The sequence below is a fragment of the Macaca thibetana genome, chromosome 11 (assembly GCF_024542745.1).
Source record: "Macaca thibetana thibetana isolate TM-01 chromosome 11, ASM2454274v1, whole genome shotgun sequence".
Lineage (NCBI taxonomy): Eukaryota > Metazoa > Chordata > Mammalia > Primates > Cercopithecidae > Macaca > Macaca thibetana.
In genome coordinates, this window is record NC_065588.1 from 32,803,031 (window position 1) to 32,829,027 (window position 25,997).

Genomic DNA, 25,997 nt, shown 5'->3' on the forward strand with positions numbered 1-25,997 from the left:
CTTAGTCTCCCAAAGTGCTGGGATTACAGGCATGAGCTACTGCACCCAGCCCCTCATTCACTCTTTGTACTGTGTGCAGGGAGCACAAGTGGAGAGCTGATGGTGATGGCAGGGAGCGTGATTTTTCTGGAACATCAATAAATCATTTTCTCTTTTATCATATGACTGTTCATTTAAATGAAACTAGCCCCTTCTCTTCATGCTTAGAGGACATATTACTAACACTGCTGTTTTAATTCTCTCTGATTAGTCCATCTCTCCAATTCATTGCATAAAAAGGAGACATTTGCTCAAATCAGTATTTGAACAAAAATGTGAAGTAGACAATTAAAAAAACAAACATATCCAGTTACTCTTCTTTCTTTAAGGTTGCAGTAAGCTAAGGAGGTGGTACTGAGAGGAGTCCAGATAATGGAAAGATTGGAAAAAACAGCTTCTAATATTTGATTAATTTGATTAAATTGATTCTCCACATGGGAATACTACGTGACTCTCCATTTCATTTTTTTTCTATAGATCCAGCAAGCCGGTTATTGAGCAAATAATACGAACAACTGAGTGTGGTTCTTGTCAGTTTTCTTTAGAAGGTTTAGGACACCTGGGTAACAGTGAAACCCTACATGTTCTTAAACTACAAAGTGGGCTGTTAGTGAATTTAAGCAGAATTTTTATTACAGTGAGTCTTGTCAAGTTGTTTTAAAGACATTTAGTCAAAGGCGCATAGAGTTCCTAATTAAGAATATCAAGCAAAAGCCGCAGAACATTTTCCCTTTCAGAAAAAAGGAATTCAGGCTGGGCGCAGTGGCTCATGGCTCATGCCTGTAATCCCAGCACTTTGGGAGGCCGAGGCGGGCGGACAAGGTCAGGAGTTCGAGACCAGCCTGGCCAACATGGTGAAACTAAACTTTAGTAGAAACATGGTCTCTACTAAAAATACAAAAATTAGCTGGGTGTGGTAGCACATGCATGTAATCCCAGCTACTAGGGAGGCTGAGGCAGAATTGCTTGAACCCCAGAGGTGGAGGTTGCAGTGAGCCAAGATTGTGCCACTGCACTACAGCCTGGGTGATAGAGCAAGATTCTGTCTAAAAAAAAAAAAAAAAAAAAAAAAAGGAATTCAAATATGGCTCAAATCTGGAGTCTAAGCCAGCAGGTAACCATGTTCCTTTAAAGCCATCTCTAGCATAACAATGAGCCCATCAATCATTTGCTCCAGGAAACTTAAGAAAAAGAGATGACGTAAGGCATCTGGCTGGGGTGCAAATGTGTTACGTTCTACAATATTCAGTAAGCACTACCTGTTATTTGTTTTTTAGTCTCCAAGTCTCTGGTTTGCTTCAGCACCTGGAGCAGCCGAGGTATCCCATTTAGTTCAGCCACCTCCAATTTGTTGTCATTGTCTTCAAATACTAAGTTTCTCAAGGCCCCACACACAGATCGCTGAACGTCTTCATTCTGAACTTTTAGGAGCTGCAGAAGCTTGGGGATGCCACGAAGCTGGTTAACCTGGGGAAGAAGTAGATGCACATTTCTAATATTAATTTTGATGTGGCATCAAGACATTCAGTGTAATACAAACAGATGAAGTTTACTGATGCTGATTAGAACCTTTCTTCATCAACAACTATGTGTAGCACAACTGAGATTCTTGTAGAATATACCCCAGCTATAAGGCAGTTATCTGTCATCAAGGAACTTACAGTAAATTCAGGAAGTTAAGACTGAAACCTATGAAATAATTGAAGGGGAAGATTAAGTGATAAAGGCTGCATAGGTACTAGTTAAACAAAGTTAAGTGATAAAAGCTTGGAGCATAATAAAAATGAAGAGAATTGGGAATGTAGGCAGTAAGGGAAGTTTTATTAAAGAATCCAGAATTACGTATGTTTTTTCCTAAGACAAAACTTCATAGTCCATATAAAATGAATAGCATCACTTTCATTAACAGAAGTAAAAATGGATTTACTATGTCAACCTCAGTAGTAATGCAAACTAACCCTAAATTCTTACACTCAATTGCATTGAGTATTTTAAAAGACTTATAAAACCTATGCAAGCAGTTTAAGCAGATAAAATAACTTTACACTTTTAAATGTGTTATTTAAAAAATATTCCTTCTCTCCAAATACGTAAGAAAGCGCATGCTATTAGAGAAAGGGCACAACCACCAATGGGAAACAAATTGATGGTTTAAATTTTGAAACCTATGGGTGTTTAAGAAAAGGCCAAATAATCCTAATCTAAACAAGGAGATTTCCTGTTTTAGTCTGAAAATATTATCTAAAGAAATTAAAAGGCAGACACAGTGTTGGTGAAATGAAACATTAGGTTGTAGACTGAAGGCTTTCCTTCTCTTAGGCTTCCATTCACATTTGATTTTGAAACTTTTAAGTTGCCAAGAGCAGTTGGTAAAGATCTCATTTTCACTATCTTAATGCAGAAATTTTGAGGAAGTGAGTTTTCATGAATGGGCATGAGCTTCCCTTTCAGACGAAGTTTGTCACTTAGTAAGGACACCCTAACTGCCAGCAGTTTATGCTCAGCAGAGAGCTGCATGCCTGGCTTGGGGCAGATTTGCATATTTTCTATGTATCAAACTCTAGCCTCCCTTTCACAGACAGATAAATGGTATTTAGGACACAGGCTCCAATATTACATATTCTTTTGACAGGACTGGAGAAAAGTCTAGAAAGGTGGAAATAAGTATCAGAATTGTAAAACAATATAAATAATAAAAATAATAGCCACAATAACAACCACAATCATTATAATAAAGCAAAAATTACAACTCCTCTCCCTCCTACTTCTAACATTAAGAAGTGTCAGTATAGTGTTAGGAGTTTTATATACATTATCTAATTAATAGATTGCAAGAACCTTAAGAAGAAAGTACTCTTGATTCCTTTAAGGCTTCACTGGACGTAATAAGGAATAAATACTTCCACTTACTGACTGCCTTCTGAGGAGACATTTGCTGAACAAGAGACAGATGGGAGAGTGGCCACAGCAATTCTGTTGGACTGTGTCTAAAGCCATTTAAATGCATGATAAAGATTTCTTAGCTGGCTGGGTGCGGTGGCTTATGCCTGTAATCCCAGCACTTTGGGAGGTCGAGGTGGGCGAATCACGAGGTCAGGAGTTCGAGACCAGCCTGGCCAACAAGGTGAAACCCCATCTCTATTAAAAATAAAACATTAGCTGGGCGTGGCAGTGCATGCCTGTAATCCCAGCTACTCAGGAGGCTGAGGCAGGAGAATTGCTTGAACCCGGGAGGCGGAGCTTGCAGTGAGCAGAGATGGCACCACTGCACTCCAGCTCGGGTGACAGTGTGAGACTCCATCTCAAAAACAAACAAAAAAGATTTCTTAGCTGTCAAGTAAATCTGGTCCAACAGATTATTTCATCACTTCATCTATTCCTATTACAGGCTGAGTATCCCTTATCTGAAAATCTGAAATCTGAAATACTTCAAAATCTGAAACATTTTGAATGCTAACATAATGCTCCAAGGGAGTAATTCAGATCTTGGATTTTTGGATTAGGAAGGCTCAACCAATGTAATGCAAATATTCCCAAATCTGAAAAACCCCAAATTCAAAATACTTCTAGTCTCAAGCATTTTGGATAAGCGACACTTAACCTGTATTATACTTCCTTAAAAGCAAAAAAAAAAAAAAAAAGAAACACACACACACACACACGCACACACCACAATTTATGTTAAAACAATCTGTAATTCACATTTCCCTAATTCCCTAATTTTTATTTCATGGTAAGGTTTTAAGGTAAATTCATACTATCTCTTTTTTTTTTTATACAGAGTCTCACTCTGTCACCCAGGCTGGAGTGCAGTAACATGATCTTGGCTCACTGCAACCTCTGCCCCCTGAGTTCAAGCAATTCTCCTGCCTCACTCAGCCCCCCAATTGCTGGGATTACAGGTGTGCGCTACCACGCCCAGCTAGTTTTTGTATTCTGAGTGGAGATGGGGTTTTGCCATGTCAGCCAGGCTGGTCTCAAATTCCTGACCTCAAGTGATCCACCTACCTTGGCCTCCCAAAGTGCTAGGATTACAGGGGTGAGCCACTGCACCCAGCCGGCTTCCTCCTTTTAATAAGTTAAATTACAGAAAGAAAGGCCTTGACTGGCAAAATAGCACTGTGGGATATATACCCGTGTCTTCTGGGTGAACCCTGTTATTCTGTTACCATGCCACATTGCCTGTTTCTAAGTTTTTGAGAAAATATAAGTTTACAATATAAATTCACACTGTATAAGCTACATGAATGCCAGATATACCAAATCTTCCCAGTAGCAGTATACATATCAGATGCAAAAACAAAATCCTATTTGTCCTGAGGTACTTTGGCAGCTTTAGACATATTTTATTAACTTAATTCTTAATTTATAAGTTGTCTTCTTCAAAATATGATGGGAAATGGCTTACTGGCCATATTGTATTTCAAGCTGCAATCATAGAATTAGTACAAAGTGACATATGGAAGCCTCCCCCAGCTCAGAACAGCTCCCTTACCCTGTCACCTTTATCACCTTGGCTTTCAGCACTCGCTCTAGCCCGGAAAGAGAGAACTACAGACACAGCGGTGCTCCGATAAAGGCTGAAATCTGGCTACAGCTCTACTTACTGTATAACTTGACTCCCTAGTGTCTGGTACTTATCCCAAGTTTAAAAATAGGCTTTAGTTACTTTCATCGATTTTATCAAGCAAATGGATATAAATCCTGCTAAACGCAAAAAGTTAATGACCTTCTCCTTGCATTTAACTAAAAGATGGTAGGTGATGAATCCTATCCACAGTAGGACCAATGTCAAATATGCTGCTCTTGTCCTTAACATTCAGGGAAGCAGCTGGGACCAGAGAGGTTTGATGAGTTTCCCAATTATACTGAATCCTCGGGGTATTTTTCCCTCCTTTGGGAAAAGGAAAAAAGAAATAGACTAACATGCATGTTTCAGAACTTCAAAAAAGTTATCATTTGAGTTGGTTTCTAAATACATGAAAGGGCAGAGTCACATATGAGAATCTTAACTCTCTCTGTGGCTTTATTCTGATTATCTTTCCTGTCAATTACAAAATAAGTAAATGACGAGGACTTCTGGTTGCAAATAAGTACAGGGAACACACGGCCTCTGCTGAGGCAAAGGCTCTGTCCAGCCCCGGAGCCTTTGCTCTCACTTCCTCCTCCTGTCTGGAAGGTTCAGTCCACTCTGCCTCTCTTCCAGCGAAGCCCTATTCATCCTGTGGGATCCAGCTCAAATGTCACCTCCTCTATGAAATGTCACTCCCTTTCTCTGCTTTCCCTCCCATTAGAATTAATCACTCCCTGTAAATTGACATAACCTTTCAGGAAGGCAAGTGGCAATATGTGTCAAAACTTTTAAAATATTCACTTCTAGTAACCTTTATTGGGAAACAATGTGAAATGAAGACACAGACTAACATGCAAAAATAGTGACTACTTCTTTTATAATAGCAGAAAATAAGAAACCATGAATATCCAGCAGTGGGGGAAGACTGGTTGATAGTTGTCACATACCCATATGTTGAGGTATCCACAGGTGAGGCAGACCTGACAAAGACACTATTAGCCACACAGTTCCCTCACTAGTCAAATGGGAATTACTGTGTAAGATGAGCAATTACATGTCAGGCACACAGCAGTCACTCAATACAAGGTTGCAACTACCATCACCTTTAACAAGTTAACTGAAACTGGCCATCAGAGAAATGCAGATCAAAACCACAATGAGATACCATCTCATACCAGTTAGAATGGCAATCACTAAAAAGTCAGGAAACAACAGTTGCTGGAGAGGATGTGGAGAAATAGGAACGCTTTTACACTGTTGTTGGGACTATAAACTAGTTCAACCATTGAGGAAGACAGTGTGGCGATTCCTCAAGGATCTAGAACTAGAAATACCATTTGACCCAGCCATCCCATTACTGGGTATATACCCAAAGGATTATAAATCATGCTGCTATAAAGACACATGCACACGTATGTTTATTGCGGCACTATTCACAATAGCAAAGACTTGGAACCAACCCAAATGTCTATCAGTGGCAGACTGGATTAAGAAAATGTGGCACACATACACTATGGAATACTATGCTGCCATAAAAAAGGATGAGTTCATGTCCTTTGTAGGGACATGGATGAAGCTGGAAACCATCATTCTGAGCAAACTATCGCAAGGACAGAAAACCAAACACCGCATGTTCTCACTCATAGGTGGGAATTGAACAGTGAGACCACTTGGACACAGGAAGGGGAATACCACACACCAGGGCCTGTTGTGTGGAGAGGGGAGAGAGGAGGGATAGCATTAGGAGATATACCTAATGTAAATGACGAGTTAACGGGTGCAGCACACCAACATGGCACTTGTATACACATGTAACAAACCTGTACATTGTGCACATGTACCCTAGAACTTAAAGTATGATAATAAAAAAAAACAAAAAAAAATTGTTATAAAAATTCATATGTCATTTAAAAAATGGAATAAGGCCAGGCGTGATTGCTCATGCCTATAATCCCAGCACTTTGGAAGGCTGAGGCAGGTTAGATCACTTGAGGTCAGGAGTTCAAGACCAGCCTGGCCTTAGTGAAACCAGGTCTCTACTAAAAATACAAAAAATTAGCTGGGCGTGCTGGTGCAAGCCTGTAATCCCAGCTACTGGGGAGGCTAAGGCAGAAGAATTGCTTGAATCCGGGAGGCAGAGGTTGCAGTGAGCTGAGATAGCGCCACTGCACTCCAGCCTGGGCGACAGAGCGAGACTCCATCTCAAAAAAAATAAAAAAAATAAAAATGGAATAAAACATCTATGCATTTCTACTTATAAACACAGGCAAAAAGGAAATGAGATTAGGGAATTTGGGAGAAGTGGCAAATGTATGAGTCATAAATAGGATCTGCCATTTTCTGTTTTCAAATAACAAGCCTGTATTTGTGCACACTTTTAAAAATTGAAATAAAAATTTTCTTTTGTGGGGACAAAGAAAGCTACATAAGCAATTTGATTGAAGACATGTAAATATAAGCATTAAAAATTAGAGAACAAACCCAAAATGATAATGGGGAGATTATGGGTGCATTTTCTTTTATGTTTTTTAATTTCTCAAATTTCTTATCAAAAACTTGAATTTGTTTTATAATAAGTTTTTGCAAGATATTTATGGCAGTAACTACTTCAATAATGCGATATGAAACAGCATGAAAATAAGACCATGTTAAAAGGGGTCTTACGACTAAATAAGGGATTTATCTTTTATCCTGCAGGCAATGGGGGCAGTTATCGGAAAGGTCTCCCTGGGGTCCGTGAGGCATGAGACTATTAGGAATGGATAAGAATGGAGACAGGGATGTTAATCTGGAGACAGCTGGATTAACACAAGATGGTGCTGGGACCAAGTCAGTAGCTCTGAGTAGGGAGGGAAAGATGTGGGTAGATTCCAGATACTTTTAAAAGTAGCATTAATAGGACTTGAAGACTAAGTGACTATGAGAGGTAAGTTAAAAAGAAGGTTCACCACATGTTCTCACTCACAGGCGGGAATTGAACAATGAGAACACTTGGACACAGGATGGGGAACATCACACACCCGGGCCTGTTATGGGGTAGGGGGAGCGGGGAGAGATAGCATTAGGAGATATACCTAATGTAAATGATGAGTTAACGGGTGCAGCACGCCAACATGGCACATGTATACATATGTAACAAACCTGTACGCTGTGCATATGTACCCTAGAACTTAAAGTATAATAATAATAAAAAAAAAGATTCAAAGTATTCAAGTTTTGGTGTCAAATTACCTGGGTGAACTACCCTCCTACCATTCACTGACAGGGAACAATATGCTTGGAGTTATTGCCTTGGGGCAGGCAGTGCACCATTATCTGATTGCATTATCAGGACAACTCTTGGCAGGAGAACTATTTCCACTTTATAGGTAAGAAAGCTGAAGCTCAGAGAAGGAAAATATCTTGCCCAAGGGCATCTATGTAATTAGGGTGCTGGGAATCAAATTCAGCTAGCAGTGACTCTTGAGAGTCCATGATTAAGCCACCAATGTCCTGCCTCCGAGCCCAACAGGAAGAACAAGTTCAGAGGGAGGGTTGGAGAGTAGAGAAGAAAAGCAAAAGAAGATAATAGGTTCAGGCTGGCACTACGGCTCATGTCTGTAATCCTAGCACTTTGGGAGGCCAAGGTGGGAAGACTGCTTGAGCCCAGGAGTTCAAGACCAGCTTGGGCAACGCAGGGAGATCCCATCTGTATAAAAAATGTTTAAAAATTAGCTGGGCATAGTGGCATGCACCTGTAGTCTCAGCTACTCGGGAGGCTGAGACAGGAGGATTGCTTGAGCTCAGAAGGTCGAGGCTACAGTGCGCCATGATAGTGCCACTGCCCTGCAGCCTGGGCAACAGAGTAAGAACATGTCTGAAAAAAAAAAAAAAGAGAGAGAGAGATCAACAGTGTAAAACACCAAAAATCCTAATCAAACAAACAAAATGAGGACTGAAAAGCTGCTACTGGTTTTAAAAGTATTATGATTTAAAATTTTGATCTCTATGTCCAAATTATAATTTTCTTTCATACATACATTTAAAAACTATAGTACCATGTTTAATATAAGGATTTTTCAAATGTTCTTGGGTTATAACATTATAATTCTTAGGCTTTCTATGAAGCATATACATTTTTAGTTTTGCATATAATTTTCATGTTTCATCATTCTCAAAACCAGTCTTTGTTCTAGTTTTATCTCTGAGTAATGGTCAAGCCAGCAAACACAACTTCAATCCTATGTGTAAGCAAAATGATATTTTTAATCAAATTAGTAATTTAAGAGATAGTAGAAATCTAGACCAACTTGGGCAACAGAATAAAAATTCCAGTAATTTGTAATACGAAATCGAAGCATACATAATGATGCCCAGTTTTTAAAAACTAGGAATAGGCCCTGGTGTGGCGGCTCATGCCTATAATGCCCAGCACTTTGAGAGGCCGAAGTGGGAAGACTACTTGAGCCCAGGGATTTGTGATCAGCCTGGGAACACAGGGAGACCCCATCTCTAGGAAAAAAAAAAATTAGCCAGGCATGGTGGTATGTGCCTGTGGCTCCAAGCTACTTGGGAGGCTAAGGTGGGAGGAATGACGCCCAGAGGTCAAGGCTGCAGTGAGCCATGATCACACCATGCACTCCAGCCTGGGCAACAGAACAAGACCCTGTCTCAAACAAACAAACAAAACTCCCCCAAAACCAGGGATAAACAAATATTTAAATATTTAAAGATATTTAAATCTAAATATTAAAACAAGTATTTAAATATTTAAAGACAAATATTTAAAGATTTATCTCTGACTAGCTATTAAAGGATCAATATTTAGCCCCATTCCCTTCACCTATATGTATAAAGAAGGTTCATCACTAGCTAAATATCTTCTAAAATCCTTACTCATTCTTCCTATGGAGCAAATAGGCAAAGGGTCAGTGAGAAATACTCCATAATTACACAACTTTTGAAACAGAAAAGTCTAGATGTAGGGATAGGTCTTTTAAAGCAATATCTAACATACAGACATCGAGATGAAACATATTGAGTTTGATCTCACAAGAATTTTAAAATCTTGCATGATGAAAGATACCATAAACAAAGTTAACAACAACAACAAAGATAGAACAGGAGAAACTATCTGCCACATAAGTAACAACAGATTAATATGTGTAATAGGTAAAGAACTGTAAGTCATTATGAAAGAAACATATCTTAGTAGAAAAAATACACAATGGATTAAAAATGACAATTCACTGAAGAAATACAAAGTCAAAAACCACACCAAAAGGTGCTCAACTTCATGAATAATTAATGAATGCAAGTGAAAAAAAAAATCAGCAGAAGCTCTTTTGTGTGACCCTTCCTCAACCGAACTGCAAGGTTTACCAACCACATGCTCTTTTCCCTCTGTGAAACCTCCTTGATTCTCAGAGTACTATCAAAGCTGGTAGGTTACTCTATTTGAGCCTTTGCACTTCTATTTCTACCAGTTGAGTTACATGTTTACCAATAGTAATTTAGGTTTGTTTCCCAGTGTATTTATGTCAATTGTATTTGTTATAATTATGTAATTTACTTACCTATTCTATAAATGGATGGAATGTAAGTATAGAAAGAGTACTTATTTCGCTGAAAATTAATCTGAATATTTTGGAAAGACTAGATGAAGGTGAAAAGCTTAAGAGAGCTTTGTAATTAGTGGTGGATAGAATTAATGTAAGAGACTAGGATTTGAACTCAGATGAATTAGTTCCATTAAGTTCTCATTCCACTTTAAACTTAAACTAAAAATGGCAGATGATCTATAATGGGCATAGTTTATGCATGCAAGATGACGACAAATTCTAGAAAAGTGTTTATCACTTTAAAAAATAATTTTCCCAATAACTTTTTTTGTGTGTTTGTATGACAGAGTCTCTCGCTGTTGTCCAGGCTGAAGTACACTGGCATGATCCTGGCTCACTGCAACTTCTGCCTCCTGGGTTCAAGCTATCCTCCTGCCTCAGCCTTCTGAGTAGCTGGGACTACAGGTGCGTGTTACCACGCCAGTTAATTCTTGTATTTTTAGTACAGATGGGGTTTCGCCATGGTGGCCAGGCTGGTCTTGAACTTCTGACCTCAGATGATGTGCCTGCCTTGGCCTCCCAAAGTGCAGGGATTGCAGGGATTACAGGTATGAGACACTGCACCTGGCCCTCAATAACTCTTTGGACAACTACTAGTCTTGATTTCAAAATATAAGAAAATTTCTATGATAATGAAATGCCTATTTTTGCTTCTCAGATTAACAAAAACAAAAGAATAATACCTTGTGGTAGTAATGGTACATGGAAATGAACACTCTGATAAAATGTTGATGGGCGTGTAAACTTGTACAGTTTTTCGGAGGACTTATTGGGGAGTTATTTATCAAAATTAAAAATGACTCGATAGTTATTAACAACTCAACTTACCTACTGCCTGAAACAAAAATTGGACAAAGCATACAATGGTTTCAATAACTGAATATTAGTAAATGATGGATAGCGATCCCTTAGATATCACTGCCTTGGGAGAGTTCCCAGGCTACAGGGCAGCGAGAGAAAACTTAAGTGAAACTCAATAGAGTTGAGGGCACAGAGCTCAGAGTCTGAGAAGACCAAAGGGGCGAATTTGTTCAGAAAAGAGTATCACAGAGAAAAGAGCCGAACAGAAAGGGAGCTCCTGAGATCTGCAGAGGACCTGCCCGCTAGTATTCAGTAGAGTATTAATTAGTGCACATGGTATGAGGAAACTGTCTGAGGCCAGGGAAATAATCATCCAAAAGGATTTAAGGGAACAGCTCCCCATGTTCACACAGGCCTAGGAACAATGACTATTTTTGTCAGCCAGCCAGAAAAATCTCAAAAATTCCTGCTACATTAGGTAGAGTTCTCAGAAGTGTCTTGCCTTAAGAAGTAGGGATTAATGATCTCTAGAATAAATGCTGCTCTGGTTCCACTTAACGAATCTTAAAAGTAGAATTTGAGTGCAAGGAGAGGGAAAGCATTAGGACAAATACCGAATGCATGCGGGGCTTAAAACCTAGATGACGGGTTGATAATGCAGCAAACCACCATGGCACATGTATACCTATGTAACAAACCTGCACACTGCACATGTATCCCAGAGCTTAAAGTAAAATTTTTTTAAAAAGTAGAATTTGGTCTGGGCGTGGTGGCTCAGGCCTGTAATACCACCACTTTGGGAAGCCAAGGTGGGTGGATCATGAGGTCAGGAGTTTGAGACCAGCCTGGCCAGCATGGTGAAACCCCATCTCTACTAAAAATACAAAAATTAGCCCAGCATGGTGGCGCGTGCCTGTAATCCCAGCTACTTGGGAGGCTGAGGCATGAGAATCGCTTGAACCTGGGAGGTGGAGGTTGCAGTGAGCCGAGATCACACCACTGCACTCCAGCCTCTGGGACAGAGCAAGACTCCATCTCAACACAAACAAACAAACAAAGTAGAATTTGAAAGGATCAAACTGTTTCCAAGTACCTTAACTGCACCCAGAACAAAGCTCAATGACCCATAATGTGGAGAAAAGCCAATCAATCAAAAGCTACCTAGAGGCCGGGCGCGGTGGCTCAAGCCTGTAATCCCAGCACTTTGGGAGGCCGAGACGGGCGGATCACGAGGTCAGGAGATCGAGACCATCCTGGCTAATATGGTGAAACCCCGTCTCTACTAAAAATACAAAAAACTAGCCGGGCGAGGTGGCGGGCGCCTGTAGTCCCAGCTACTCGGGAGGCTGAGGCAGGAGAATGGCGTAAACCCGGGAGGCGGAGCTTGCAGTGAGCTGAGATCCGGCCACTGCACTCCAGCCTGGGCGACAGAGCGAGACTCCGTCTCAAAAAAAAAAAAAAAAAAAAAAAAAAAAAAAAAAAAAAAAAAAAGCTACCTAGAATAGACACAGATGTTAGAATTAGCAGACAAGAACGTTAAGGTAGCAATTTTATCTGTCTTCCGTATGTTCAAAAATCTTGAGCAAAGATGGAACATGTTAAATAGAAACACATAAGACATAAAAATACTGAAATCTAACTTTTAGAGATGAAAACTACAATGAAGAAAAAATACACTGAATAAGATTAATGGCATATTAAACACATATTAATGTATTAATGGCATATTAAACACATATTAAGAGATTAGCAAACTTACAGCATAGGAATTGAACTTGTCTAAAAACACAGAGAAAGAAGACTAAAAAAGAAAGACCTAAAGAAGCCTAATATGTATGTGATTGTAGTTCCCACAGGAGGAATAGAAAAAATGTGACATTTTTCTAATTTTGATGAAAAGTAGAAACTCACAAATCTATGAAGCTCAGTGAACTCCCAAGCACAAAAAACTAAGAGAAACTACACTAAGGCACATGTGACCAAACTGATCAACACCAATAAGAAAGAAAATCTTAAAAGCAGCCAGAGGGGGTTGGAAAAGACACATGTATGGAGGAAGGAAGATAAGGATGACAGGAGATTTCTTGTCTAAAACAATGCAAGTGATGCAAGTGAGAAGACAGTGGAGCAACTTTCTTTCTTTCTTTGAGACAGAGACAGGGTGTCACCCAGGCTGGAGTTGCAGTGGCGCGATCTCAGCTGACTGCAACCTTCGCCTCCTGGGTTCAAGTGATTCTCCTGCCTCAGCCTCCTAAGTAGCTGGGATTACAGGCACCCGCCACCATACCTGGCTAAGTTTGTATTTTTAGTAGAGACAGGGTTTTGCCATGTTGCCCAGGCCGGTCTTGAACTCCTGGCCTCAAGTGATCTGCCCACCTCAGTCCTCCAAAGGGCTAAGATTACAGGCGTTAGCCACCGCACTGTGGCCAACTTTCAGTACTAATATTTAGAAACGGTCAACCTAGAATTCTAAAGCCAGTGAAAATACCTTTCAAAAGCAAAGATGAAATTCTTTTCCAGACATACAAAAGGTGAAATAATGCAGGTTTGCTGGTGATGAACTAAAATATTTTTTAAAAATTCTTCAGGCCGGGCGCAGTGGCTCACGCCTGTAATCTCAGCACTTTGGGAGGCCGGCGTGGGCGAATCACGAGGTCAGGAGATCGAGACCGTCCTGGCTAACACGGTGAAACCCCGTCTCTATTAAAAATACAAAAAATTAGCCAGGCGTGGTGGCGGCGCCTGTAGTCCCAGCTACTCAGGAGGCTGAGGCAGGAGAATGGCCTAAACCTGGGAGGCGGAGCTTGCAGTGAACCCAGATCGTGCCACTGCACTCCAGCCTGGGCCACAGAGCCAGACTGCATCTCAAAAAAAACAAAACAAAAATTCTTCAAGTAGGCCAGGCGCAGTGGCTCACACCTATAATTCCAGCACTTTGGGAGGCCGAGGTGGGTGGATCACCTGAAGTCGGGAGTTTGAGACCATCTTGACCAACACGGAGAAACCCTGTCTCTACTAAAAATACAAAATTAGCCAGGCATGGTGACACATGCCTGTAATCCCAGCTACTCAGGAGGCTGGGGCAGGAGAATCACTTAAACCTGGGAGGCGGATGTTGCGGTGAGCCAAGATTGCACCATTGCACTCCAGCCTGGACAACAAGAGTGAAAGTCTGTCTCAAAAAAAAAAAAAAAGAAAAAAGAAAGAAAAGAAAAGAAAAAAGAAAGAAAAGAAAAGAAAATTCTTCAGGTAGTCTGGGCATGGTGGCTCATACCTATAATCCCTGCACTTTGGGAGATAGATCACTTGAGGAGGACCCAAGTGGATCACTTTGAGAGGCGGGTGGATCACTTGAGGTCAGGAGTGAAAGACCAGCCTGGTCAACATGGCAAAACTCTATCTCTACTAAAAACACACAAATTAGCCAGGCCACGTAGTGCCCACCTGTAATTCCAGCTACTCAGGAGGCTGAGTCAGGAGAATTGCATGAACGCAAAAGGTGGAGGTTGCAGTGAGCCAAGATCACGCCACTGCACTCCAGCCTGGGCAACAGAGCGAGACTCCATCTCATAAATAAATAAATAAATAAATATTCTTGCTTCACCATCTTGGATCCTGGGGAGGCCTGCTAGGAACAGGACTTCTAAAAGGAAATACGTCTGGAAAGCAGGCTGTAGTCCAAAGCCATTTTTGCTGGCTGTAAGTGGGGTCTCCAGAACCAAAGGGAACACATCTCTTCTTAAAATTAAAGGTGTTTATGCCCGAGAGGAAACAGAATTCTATTTGGGCAAGAGATGTCCTTATGTATACAAAGCAAAGAACAACATGGTGACTCCTGGCGGCAAACCGAACAAAACCAGAGTGATCTGGGGAAAGGTAACTTGGGCCCACGAAAACAGTGGCATGGTTTGTGCCAAATTCTGAAGCTGTCTTCCTGCTAAAGCTATTGGACACAGAGTCCAAGTGATGCGGTACCCCTCAAGGATTTAAACTAATGAAACAATAATAAATAAAAGTGGGTTTGTAAAAAACAAAACAAAACAAAATTTTAGGTAAAGGTAAATGATCACAGTATCTACACAAACAGATAAAGACCACTGGGGCAACTTAGATCAAATGGGCAAATCCCTTGAAAGACACAAACTACCAAAGCTCACTAAAAAAGCAACGGATAGCCCAAATAGCCCCGCAGCTGTTAAAGAAACTGAATTTGTAGCTAAGGCTTCTACACATAAAAAACTTCAGGCTGAGATGGCTTCACTGCTGAAGTCTACCAAACATTTAAGGAAGAAATAATACCATTTCTAACCAAATTCTTTCAAAAAACTGAAAAGAAGGGAATATTTCCTAGTAAATTCTATGAGACTAGTATTACCCTCAACTCAGAATCAAAGACACCAGAAGTACAGATCATGTCTTTTATACATACAGACATAAAATTTCTTAACAAGATTTTAGCAAATCTAGTCATAAAACCTACAAAGTGATAGTACATCATAACCAGGTGGGGTTTATGAATGGAATAACATTTCAAAATCAATCAAGGTAATTTACCATAATGGCAAAATTAAAAACCCTAAAAAATTTCGATAAATGCATAAAAAGCATCTGACAAAATCCAACATCCATTTGTGATTCAAAAACTCCATTAAAGCAGGAGTAGAAGGGAAGTTCTTCAACTTGATATGGTCATTTATAAAAAACCTACAGGGTTGGGCGCGGTGGCTCATGCCTGTAGTCCCAGCACTTTGGGAGACTGAGGCGGGCGGATCACGAGGTCAGGAGATCAACACCATCCTGGCTAACACGGTGAAACCCCATCTCTACCAAAAATACAAAAAAAAAAAAAAAAATTAGCTGGGCATGGTGGCGGGCGCCTGTAGTCCCAGCCACTCAGGAGGCTGATGCAGGAGAATGGCGTGAACCCTGGAGGCGGAGTATGCAGTGAGCTGAGATCGCACCACTGCACTCCAGCATGGGCGACAGAGCGAGACTCTGTCTCAAAAACAAACAAACAAACAAACAAAAAAAACCTACAGGTAGCATAATATTTAAGGGTGAAAGAAAGATTGAATACTTTTGCCCTGAGATCAGAAACAGGATAATATGCCTACGCTCACCATTTCTTTTCAAGATTGTAGGAGAGGTTCTAGCCAGTACTCTCTCTCTCTCCATATATATATATACACACAAAAATATATATATATATTACATATATATTATCTATTCTATATACTAGCAATGAACAACCAAAAATATAAATTAAAAAGTATCATTTATAATAGCAGCTGGAAATATGATAAACTTATGGATAAATCTAAGAAAAGACATGAAAGACCTCTACAGTAAAAATTATAAAACTCTGCTGAGAAAAACTGAAGGCCTAAATAAACGTTAAGATGTACCATGGTCATGGGTCACAAGACTCAATATTGTTAAGATGTCAATTTTCTCCTTATTGATCTACAGATTCAGTGCAATCTCTAACAAAATCCCAGCAATTATTTTTTAAGAAATTGACAAGCTGATTCTAAACTTCAGATGGAACTGCTGAAGATGTAGAATAGCCAAAACTTTGAAAAAGAATAAAATGGAAGGACTAACATTACCTAATTTCAAGACTTACAAAACTATAGTAATCAAGACAGTGTGGAATTTGAAAAAGACAGACAAATAGTCTTCATCTTTGCTGAAGACTAATTACTCTGGGATTATTACCTAACGTGTCTGTTTCTCTGAATCAGATGATGAGAAGTTGGCCCCTTTCTGGGTGAAGGCTTTTTGAAAGTAAGACGTGGTTGACTTGAGTCATATTTATTTGCACTAGGACGTAAGCATGTTTCACATCCCCAGTTTTACATAGTATCCTCAAAAAATCAATTTTCTCAAAATTCATTTAGGAAATAATACTTGGGAATAGTAAACATTCAAAAATAATCTTACAGGCCGGGTGTGATGGCTCACACCTGTAATCCCAGCACTTTGGGAGGCTGAGGTGAGCGGATCACTTGAGGTCAGGAATTGGAGACCAACCTAGCCAACATGGTGAAACCCTGTCTCTACTAAAAATACAAAAATTAGCTGGGTGTGGTGCCTATAATCCCAGCTATTCAGGAGGCTGAGGCAGGAGAATCACTTGAACTCAGGAGGTGGAGGTTGCAGAGAGCCAAGATTACGCCAGCCGGGGTGACAGAGCAAGACTCCATCTCAGACAAAAAAAAAAAAAAAAAAAATCAGCTGGGTACAGTGGCTCACACCTGTAAATTCCAGCACTTTGGGAGGCCGAGGGAGACAGATCACTTGAGGCAAGAAATTCAAGACCAGCCTGGCCAACATGATGAAACCTCGACTCTACTTAAAAAATACAAAAATTAGCCATGCGTGGTGACACATGCCTATAATCCCAGCTACCTGGGAGGCAGAGGCAGGAGAATGGCTTGAACCCGGGAGGCAGAGGCTGCAGTAAGCCAAGATTGCACCACTGCATTCCAGTCTGGGAAACAGAGTGACTCCGTCTCAAAAAAAAAAAAAAAAAAAAAGACAAACAGATCAATAGAACAGAATACACAGTCCAGAAATAGACTCACACATATTTAATCAATTCCTTTTCAGCAAAGATACAAAGACAATTCAGTAGTGAAATAAAAGTCGTTGCAACAAATGACACCTGAACAATTAAATTTACATATATCAAAAAAAGGAACTTCAGTCCACATATTACAATATATAAAAAATTAACCACAAATGGACCATAGAACAACTACAAAATATAACATTTACAAAATTTCTAGAATAAAATATAGATTATCTTCTAACCTTTGAATAGGGAATGATTTCTTGGATACACAGGAATCTCATTAAATCTCATTAAAATGAAAAACTATTAGGAGAATGAAAAAGCGCAACTGGGAGAAAATATTTCCATATATATCTGGAAAAGGTCTTGTGTATAGAAAATATTCAAAAACTGTCAAAATTCAGTAATAAGAAAACAAAACACAAAAAAATGGGCAAAAGAATTGAATACACATTTCACCGAAGAAGACATATAAGTGGGAAATAAGCACATAAAGAGATGTTCTGGCTAGGTGTGGTGGCTCATGCCTGTAATCCCATCACTTCGGGAGGCCAAAGTAGCCGGCTCCTTTGAACTCGGGAGTTGGAGACCAATTTGGGCAGCATGGTGAAACCCCGTTTCTACAAAAAATACAAAAATCAGCAAGGTGTGGTAGTGCACTGGTAGGCCCAGCTACTTGGCAGGCTGAGGTGGGAGGATCACTTGAGCCCGAGAGGTGGAGGTTGCAGTGAGCCTAGATTGTGCCACTGCACTCCAGCCTGGGCAACAGAGGCAGATCCTATCTCAAAAAAAAAAAAAAAAAGTTCAACCCCTTTGTCATTGGGGAAATGTAAATTAAAATCACAATAAAACACCTCTACAAACTCACAGACTAACATTAAGGCTCACTATATCAAATGTTAAGATAAGGAGGAACTGGAACTCTCATAAATTGCAAGTGGGAATGTGAAATGGCACAGCTACTTTGTAAAATGGTTTCACAGTTTCTTAAAAAGTCAAACATACACCTATCATACCATCCAGGCATTTACGCCTACGTATTTACTCAAGAGAAATGAAATCATATGTCTACATGAAGTCTTGTACACAAATGTTCACGGTAGCTTTATTTGTAATAGCCAAAACTTCTGACACACACGACATGGGTAAATCTCAAAAGACTTACTCTGAGTAAAAGAATTCAAACCAAAAAAAGCTTATATTCTATATGATTCCATTTATACAAAATTCTAGAAAATTCAATCTAATCTATAGTGACAGAAACCAGATCACGACTGGGCATGGTGGCTCATGCCTATAACCCAAGAACTTTGGGAGGTCGAGGAAGGGAATTGCTTGAGCCCAGGTGTTCCAGACCAGCCTGGGGGCAACATAGTGAGACCCCCATCTCTACAAAAAATACAAAAACTAGCTGGGCATGGTTGTGTGCACCTACAGTGCCAGCTACTCAGGAGACTGGGGTAGGAGGATTGCTTGAGCCCAGAAAGTTGAGGCTTCAGTGAGCTGTGATCGCACCACTGCTCTCCAGCCTAAGTGACACAGTCAGATCCTGTTTCAAAAAATAGAAAGCAGATCATTCATTGGTTGTTTTGGGAGGCTGTTAGTAGGTTAGGGGCAGGTGGGATATATGGATTACAGAGGGGCACAAGAAAACACTGGAGGTAATGGATGTGTTTGTTATCTTGATTGTGATGATGGTTTTATAGTGTCAAAACATGTCAAAACTATGTCAGATTGTACCTCAATAAGGTTGTTAAAAAATGAATCAACAAAACTGATACATTTAACAACAGTAATCTATGCAGCATCTTGAAAGAATGAGGTAAGATTAATATATATTGAAGATTTCCAAGATATAGTGTGAAAAAATAAAGTACTGCAAGTAGTAAGTTATCATTTATTATTTCATGTTTTAAAAAGGATACTCAATCAACTGTTTCAACAATTGTTTCTATGTGTATAAAATATCTCTGGAAAGACAAAAAAAATGATATATGTGTTTGTGTGTAAGAAAGACTGAAAGAGAACAGAGAGAATATATAGGCTGGAGTTTAGAGTAGAAGAGACTTACTTTTCACCGAACACCTTTTTGAGCTGTGATTCCTTCTCCCTCACTTTTTATTTCTTTTCTTTTTTTTATTTTTATATCACTTTTTTTTTTTTTTTTTTTTTTGAGACGGAGTCTCGCTCTGCCGCCCAGGCTGGAGTGCAGTGGCCGGATCTCAGTTATATCACTTTTTAAAACAAATATAAAATAACCTATTGCTTCCATCTCTGAGGATCTGTCCTACAGGAACAAAGAGTCAAACGACATATGCACAAAGCAATTCATTGAACAACTGTTACAAATGTTAATGGAATCATTGAATGAAAAAAAGTTGCAAAACACTGGCCGCTGGGGAGGGTTCTAAATGGAGAGGTTGGGGAGACAGGAAAAGAAACGGGAAGTTTGCGTAGGGACTTACTTTCTGCATTTCCGATTTGCAGGAAATATTTTTGGTAATGAGTGGCTGTTTCCTTTTAAAGTAAAAGACCTCAATGAAATTTTTGTTTGTTTATTTTTTCTTTTTTAAGATGAGTCTCACTCTGTTGTCCAGGTTGGAGTGCCATGGTGCAATCTTGGCTCACTGCAGCCTCCACTTCCCGGGTTCAAACGATTCTCCTGCCTCAGCCTCCAGAGTAGCTGGGATTACAGGCACCTGCCACCACACCCAGCTAATTTTTGTATTTTCAGTAGAGATGGGGGTTTCACCATGTTGGCCAGGTTGGTCTGAAACTCCTGACCTCGTGATCCACCTGCCTCGGCCTCCCAAAGTGCTGGGATTCTAGGCATAAGCCACTGCGCCCAGTCTCGATTTTTAAAAATTTAAATAAAGTACTGGTTTCAGTGTGCAAGGTCATCATAATAAAAGTGAAAGTGTGTTGCGTTTCGCAATGGACTGAAGATGACACTCACCCTCTTCCGAGCTTCAGATTTCTGGAAGCACTCATGCTGTATGAAAGTGGCTGCAGCAGAAATCCTGGACAGCGGTATGTGGTCTGCATCGAGCATACTCACTGCTCGCTCCAGAGTCATCTCCATGTCTGCATTCCTAGACAAACAGGCACAGATTCAGCCAGATTCCAAACCTCCCACCTCCTGCCTACCGACCTGGTCTTCCACAGATGACTCAGCTAATACTGGGAAGCACTAGAACATCTGAACCTTGGCTTTTCTTCAGCCAAAAGAAAAATCAGCACCCAAGATTGGAAGGCAGAGGGACTACTGACTAGAAATTCTCCAGCTCTGATCAGACGGGAGAATTGGATGATGTCATTCGATTGAATTATACCATATACCAAAAAAAGAAGCTGAACTTTTAAAAAGAAATATGACGCCGAGGTGGGTGGATCATTTGAGGTGAGGAGTTCAAGACCAGCCTGGCCAACATGGTAAATACAACCGTAATCTCAGGAGGCTGAGGCAGGAGAATCACTTGAACCAGAGGTGGACATTTCAGTGAGCAGAGATAGTGCCAATTCACTCCAGCCTAGGCAAAAGAATGAGACTCCGTCTCAAAAAAAAAAAAAAAAAAGGAAAAAAGATAAATATGTATCCTATGATTCTTACATCTTTAAAAGCAACTTTAAAGGCACAGTAAGTCTTTTAAAATAATTCAAAAGAAATCTGTTTACAGAAATTAAACATTATTTCTAGCTGGGCACGGTGGCTCACATCTGTAATCCCCGCACTTTCGGAGGCCGAGGCAGGAGGAATGCTTGAGTCTAGGAGTTCAAGACCAGTCCTGGCAACATAGTGAGACCCTGTCTCTACAAAAAGACAAACAAAAAACCCAAAATCAGCTGGGTGTGGTGGCATGTACCTATAGACCCAGCTACTTGGAAGGCTGAGGTGGGAGGATCGCTTGAGCCTGGGAGGTCAAGGCTGCAGTGAGCCTCGGTGACGCCACTGCACGGCGCTCCAGCCTGAGCAATAGAGCGAAACTCTGTTTCAAAAACAAACAAACAAACACACAAAATAATGACTAAAGACACGCTTAAAGGTAATATAGGGCTGTTCTTTGGCTTCAAAGAGGGTTATACCTGACTCATTCCAGGTAATAAAGACACTGGAGACATCCTGAGAAGGAGTTTTCCAATATCTACTAGCAAGTACAGTGAGTAAATACTCTTTTCTATTAGGCTAACCCATGAATACATGCACATGTGTACAGGTGTGAGTGTGTGCAGCGTTGTGAAGGGTGTGCCTGTGTGTGGGTGGGTGGTGGGTGTGGTGCAGGTGGGGCGATAAGGAGTAATGTGCCTCATGACTAAAAACTAATAGCCCCTGCTTCTGAAACACATGTTCAAACACAGAAGGGTTACCTCATAAGTATAAAGGGTATTAAAAGTGAAGCAGCAAATTTCTGGCATCTATACTGAGAATTATATAATGATCTCATATTTTTAATGTGCCTCACACGAGTCAATTATACTTGGTAAAAAAAATTAAAAATGCAGGCTATTACCATTAAAACTAGAATTTGAGTCACTTTTATCTAATATTTTTATCTAATATACACACACCTTTTAAAGGAGAGGGAAATAGTTTACATTCATGGACTCTGAGGCCTTTATAGAGAAGTCAAAACTCTGTAAGTCTAGTCTCAAGCTCAGTGGCAAAGTCTTTACCAGCCATCACGGGTGTATTAACTGATGAAAAATCATTCGTAAGAATAGCCTTCTGTTATGCAGCTTTTAAGAAAAAAAAAAAAAAAAGATTGAGCCATTAATCCATCTCATAAGCCATACATGACTCAGGAAAGTTTGAATTTCCCATCTCTAACACCCACAAATAATTCCATTACTCTAATCCTTTATTTTCCTGAACATGATTCACCTAGAAGCTCTGTGTTCACACTTAGGCAATCCAATGCGATTTCACTTTATCACTACAAAAATTCCTAAACTAAGTGAAGACTTCCTCAGCAAGGTTTACTACAGCTGTCAGGGGGTCAACTTTCTGTCTGACTGTCTATCAAGTCCGACTCCATAACATGGCATACATTCTGGCCCAAGTCTGACTCCATTTCCTGTCATCCTCAACCTCTTTTCCTTCCCCTCCTTGGATCTTACACCCCTCCAATCACACCGGGCTTTTAACCCTTCTCTAAACACTGCCACCTTCTTCACAAGCCACCTTCTTTTACTTTTCCAGCAAGCTTATCATACTACCTAATTCGTACCCATTCTTCAAGACTCAATTCAAATATCTTCATTTCTTCTTGTTCTTCTTTTTTCAGAAAGACACAGTCCTGTTCCGTTACGCAGGTGAGAGTGCAGTGATGTGATCATAGCTCACCATAACCTCAACCTCCTGGACTCAAATCATCCTCCCACTTCAGCCTTCTGAGTAGCGGGAAGTACAGTTGCATGCCACCACACCTGGCTAATTTTTTAAATAGTTTTTTTTTTTTTGGAGACGGAGTCATGCTCTGTCACCCAGGCTAGAGTGCAGTGGCACGATCTCGGCTCACTGCAACCTCTGCCTCCCAGGTTCAAGCAATTCTCCTCCCTCAGCCTCCCCAGTAGCTGGGATTACAAGCGCCCACCACCATGCCCAGCTAATTTTTGTATTTTTGGTAGAGATGGGGTTTCACCATGTTGGCCAGGCTGGTCTCGAACTCCTGACCTTGTGATCCACCCACCTCAGCCTCCCAAAGTGCTGGGATTACAGGCGTGGGCCACCGCGCCTAGTCAAATTTTTAAATTTTTGTAGAGATGAGGCCTCGCTATATCGCTCAGGCTGGTCTCTAACTCCTGGTCTTAAGTAATCCTCCTGCCTCAGCTCAAATATCTTCATTTCTGTGAAATCTTTTCTGTGCCCTTATCCCGGCTAGAGCTATTCTTTCCTCCTCTATTCTCCTACAGCATTCTCCCGTTCCAGCCCCTTTTCTCTCTCTTCCTCCCTCCTTCTCTCTCTCCGCACTCACTTATAAAACATTTCTTGAAGCCGGCAGAAATGTGGCCTGAAGAGATGGCGATGGGCATGGGTTGGAGGATCAGGAAGAGAAAGCTGTTCCCCAGCCCCACTCACCCCTGAACATATTCTCCAGAAGTGAGTCATTTCAACAATTTTTAAAATGATATCAGTATAAATTTAAAAATGTAAGAGAAAGCAGTGTAAAATACCACTGGTCGGAATATGAGACATTACGGCGGCGGGGGGAAACCCCAGTAACTTGGCTGGGGAGCAGTAGCTCATACCTGTAATCCCAGCACTTTGGGAGCCCAAGGTAGGTGGAGTACTTGAGCTCAGGAGTTTAAGATCAACCTGGCCAACATGGTAAAACCCCGTCTCTACTAAAAATATAAAACATTAGCCGGGCATGGTGGCAAGCACCTGTAATCCCAGCTACTCGGGAGGCTGAGGCGGAAGAATTGCTTGAACCCGGGAGGTGGAGGTTGCAGTGAGCCGAGATCGTACCGTTGCACTCCAGCCTGGGCAACAAGAGTGAAACTGTCAAAAAAAACCCAAAAAAACCAAAAAAAGCAAAGCAAGACAACACTGTAACTTGTGTGTGTGTAATCCCCCAGTAGCCAGCATTCCTGCCAACTAACAACACAGCCCTGCCCGGGCTGGTTCCCGTGATATTAGAATATGGCTACACCTCTGAAGGCAAAGCAAACACAAAATAATGAATAGATAGCTCCTACAAGTGTTGTCAGATACTCAGTAAATGCAAATCCTCACAAATATCTTAAAGTATGGTGAAAGCAATGCTTTGGAAAGATGACTCTGGAATGGATATGTGTTCCTCGAAAGAAAGAGACAGTGTTGAGGACACTATAAAAGGTTCAGCAGAGGCAGCAAATAAGGCTTGAACTGGGCTGTTAAAAATGGAAATGGAAAAAAAAGGTATAGTCGAAAGAGATGAAAAATCAAAGAACTAAAGCAGGTAGTAATTAAGATGATGTGGAGGGAAGTCAATATGCTCTGTTTTCTGCTCTGCAGTGCTCTTGGTCACAAATTTGACTGTCAGTCCTAGAGAAGATCCATCCTCTCTGCTTAGTCTCCCTCAACTAATCCCAAAGTACAATGCTCTTGTGGGTTTTGTTTGTTTGTTTGTTTTGCTTTGAGACAGGGTCTCACTCTGTTGCCCAGGGTGGAGTGCAGTGTCGCGATCATGGCTGACTGCAGCCTGGACCTCCCAGGCTCAAGTGATTCTGTTGCTTCAGCCTCCTGAGTAGCTGGGACTACAGGCATGCACCACCATGCCCAGCTAATTCCTGTACTTTGTAGAAATGGGGTTTTGCCATGTTGCCCAGGCTGGTCTCAAATTCCTGGGCTCAAGCAATCTGCCAGCCTCAGCCTCCCAAAGTGCTGGGATTACAGTTGTGAGCCACCATGCCCGGCCCTGCTCTTGTGTTCTTGAAATTTCTGTAGACACTAATATGTATCACACAACCTAGCACTTGACAACATATCCTATTTTTCACTGCTCTTCTCCTAGACCATCATACATCCCACTCAATTTTCATCTTTAATTTTATTTATTTAATTATTTTTTTTGAGACTAAGTCTTGTTCTTTCACCCACGCTGGAATGCAGTGACACGATACCAGCTCATTACAACCTCCGCCTCCTGGGTTCAAGCAATTCTCCTGCCTCAGCATCCAAAGTAGCTGGGATAACAGGCATCTACCACCATACCTGGCTAATTTTTGTATTTTTAGTAGAGACGGGATTTCACCATGTTGGCCAGGCTGGTCTCGAACTCCTGACCTCAAGTGATCCGCCCACCTTGGCCTCGTAAAGTGCTGGGATTACAGGTGTGAGCCACCGTGCCTGGCCCATTTTCATCTTTTGTGATGCTTACTGGGAAGGACCTATGAAGACCCTAATACTCATTTGCAGAACCATCAGTCTCCAACAGGTCATAAATCATGGTTTTAGAAAAATTCATCTGGAATTTTTTTGTGGTGATTCTTAAAACCTTTTTCATCAGTTTGACTTAGAACATGGGTTTCATCAGTTTGTCTCTCTTATACTCCAAGTCTCAGTTTTTAGCTGCATTAGTAACCGTTTAACCAGCCATTCTTCTTTTGGAAAGCCAGGTCCATTGTTTAATAACTTAGGTCATTATGCAGGTTTATGGTTTTATCCAGTTAATATTCAACGTATATGAAAGAATACTCCTTTACATGTGGGAGTTTCACTAGGCATAAAAACTTAAATCTCCAAAATAGGGGCTGGACAGAGTTTGACAATGCAGGACCAAGGAGAACACAGTGTGTGGTCTCAGGGCAGGTGTCCCAGGAGCAGCCTGGGGAACTGAAAGGAGGCGTGGAGCCCAGCAGAGGAAAGGGGGAGGTCAGGTAGGCACAGGCACCACCGTGGGCATCTATCTTCCTCATTACGCAAAAT

General features: G+C 40.8%; 1 protein-coding gene and 1 pseudogene across 1 annotated transcript in view; one reads left to right on the forward strand and one right to left on the reverse strand.

The window, feature by feature from the left end:
* PKP2 (plakophilin 2) overlaps positions 1 to 25,997 on the reverse strand; it is a 109,434-nt gene that overhangs the window by 60,287 nt on the left and 23,150 nt on the right. Inside the window, 2 exon segments of the mRNA XM_050750254.1 lie at positions 1,299 to 1,506; positions 20,547 to 20,682. Of these exon segments, the coding sequence (XP_050606211.1) occupies positions 1,299 to 1,506; positions 20,547 to 20,682 (344 nt within the window).
* Positions 13,083 to 15,003, forward strand: LOC126930333 (60S ribosomal protein L35a-like; annotated as a pseudogene).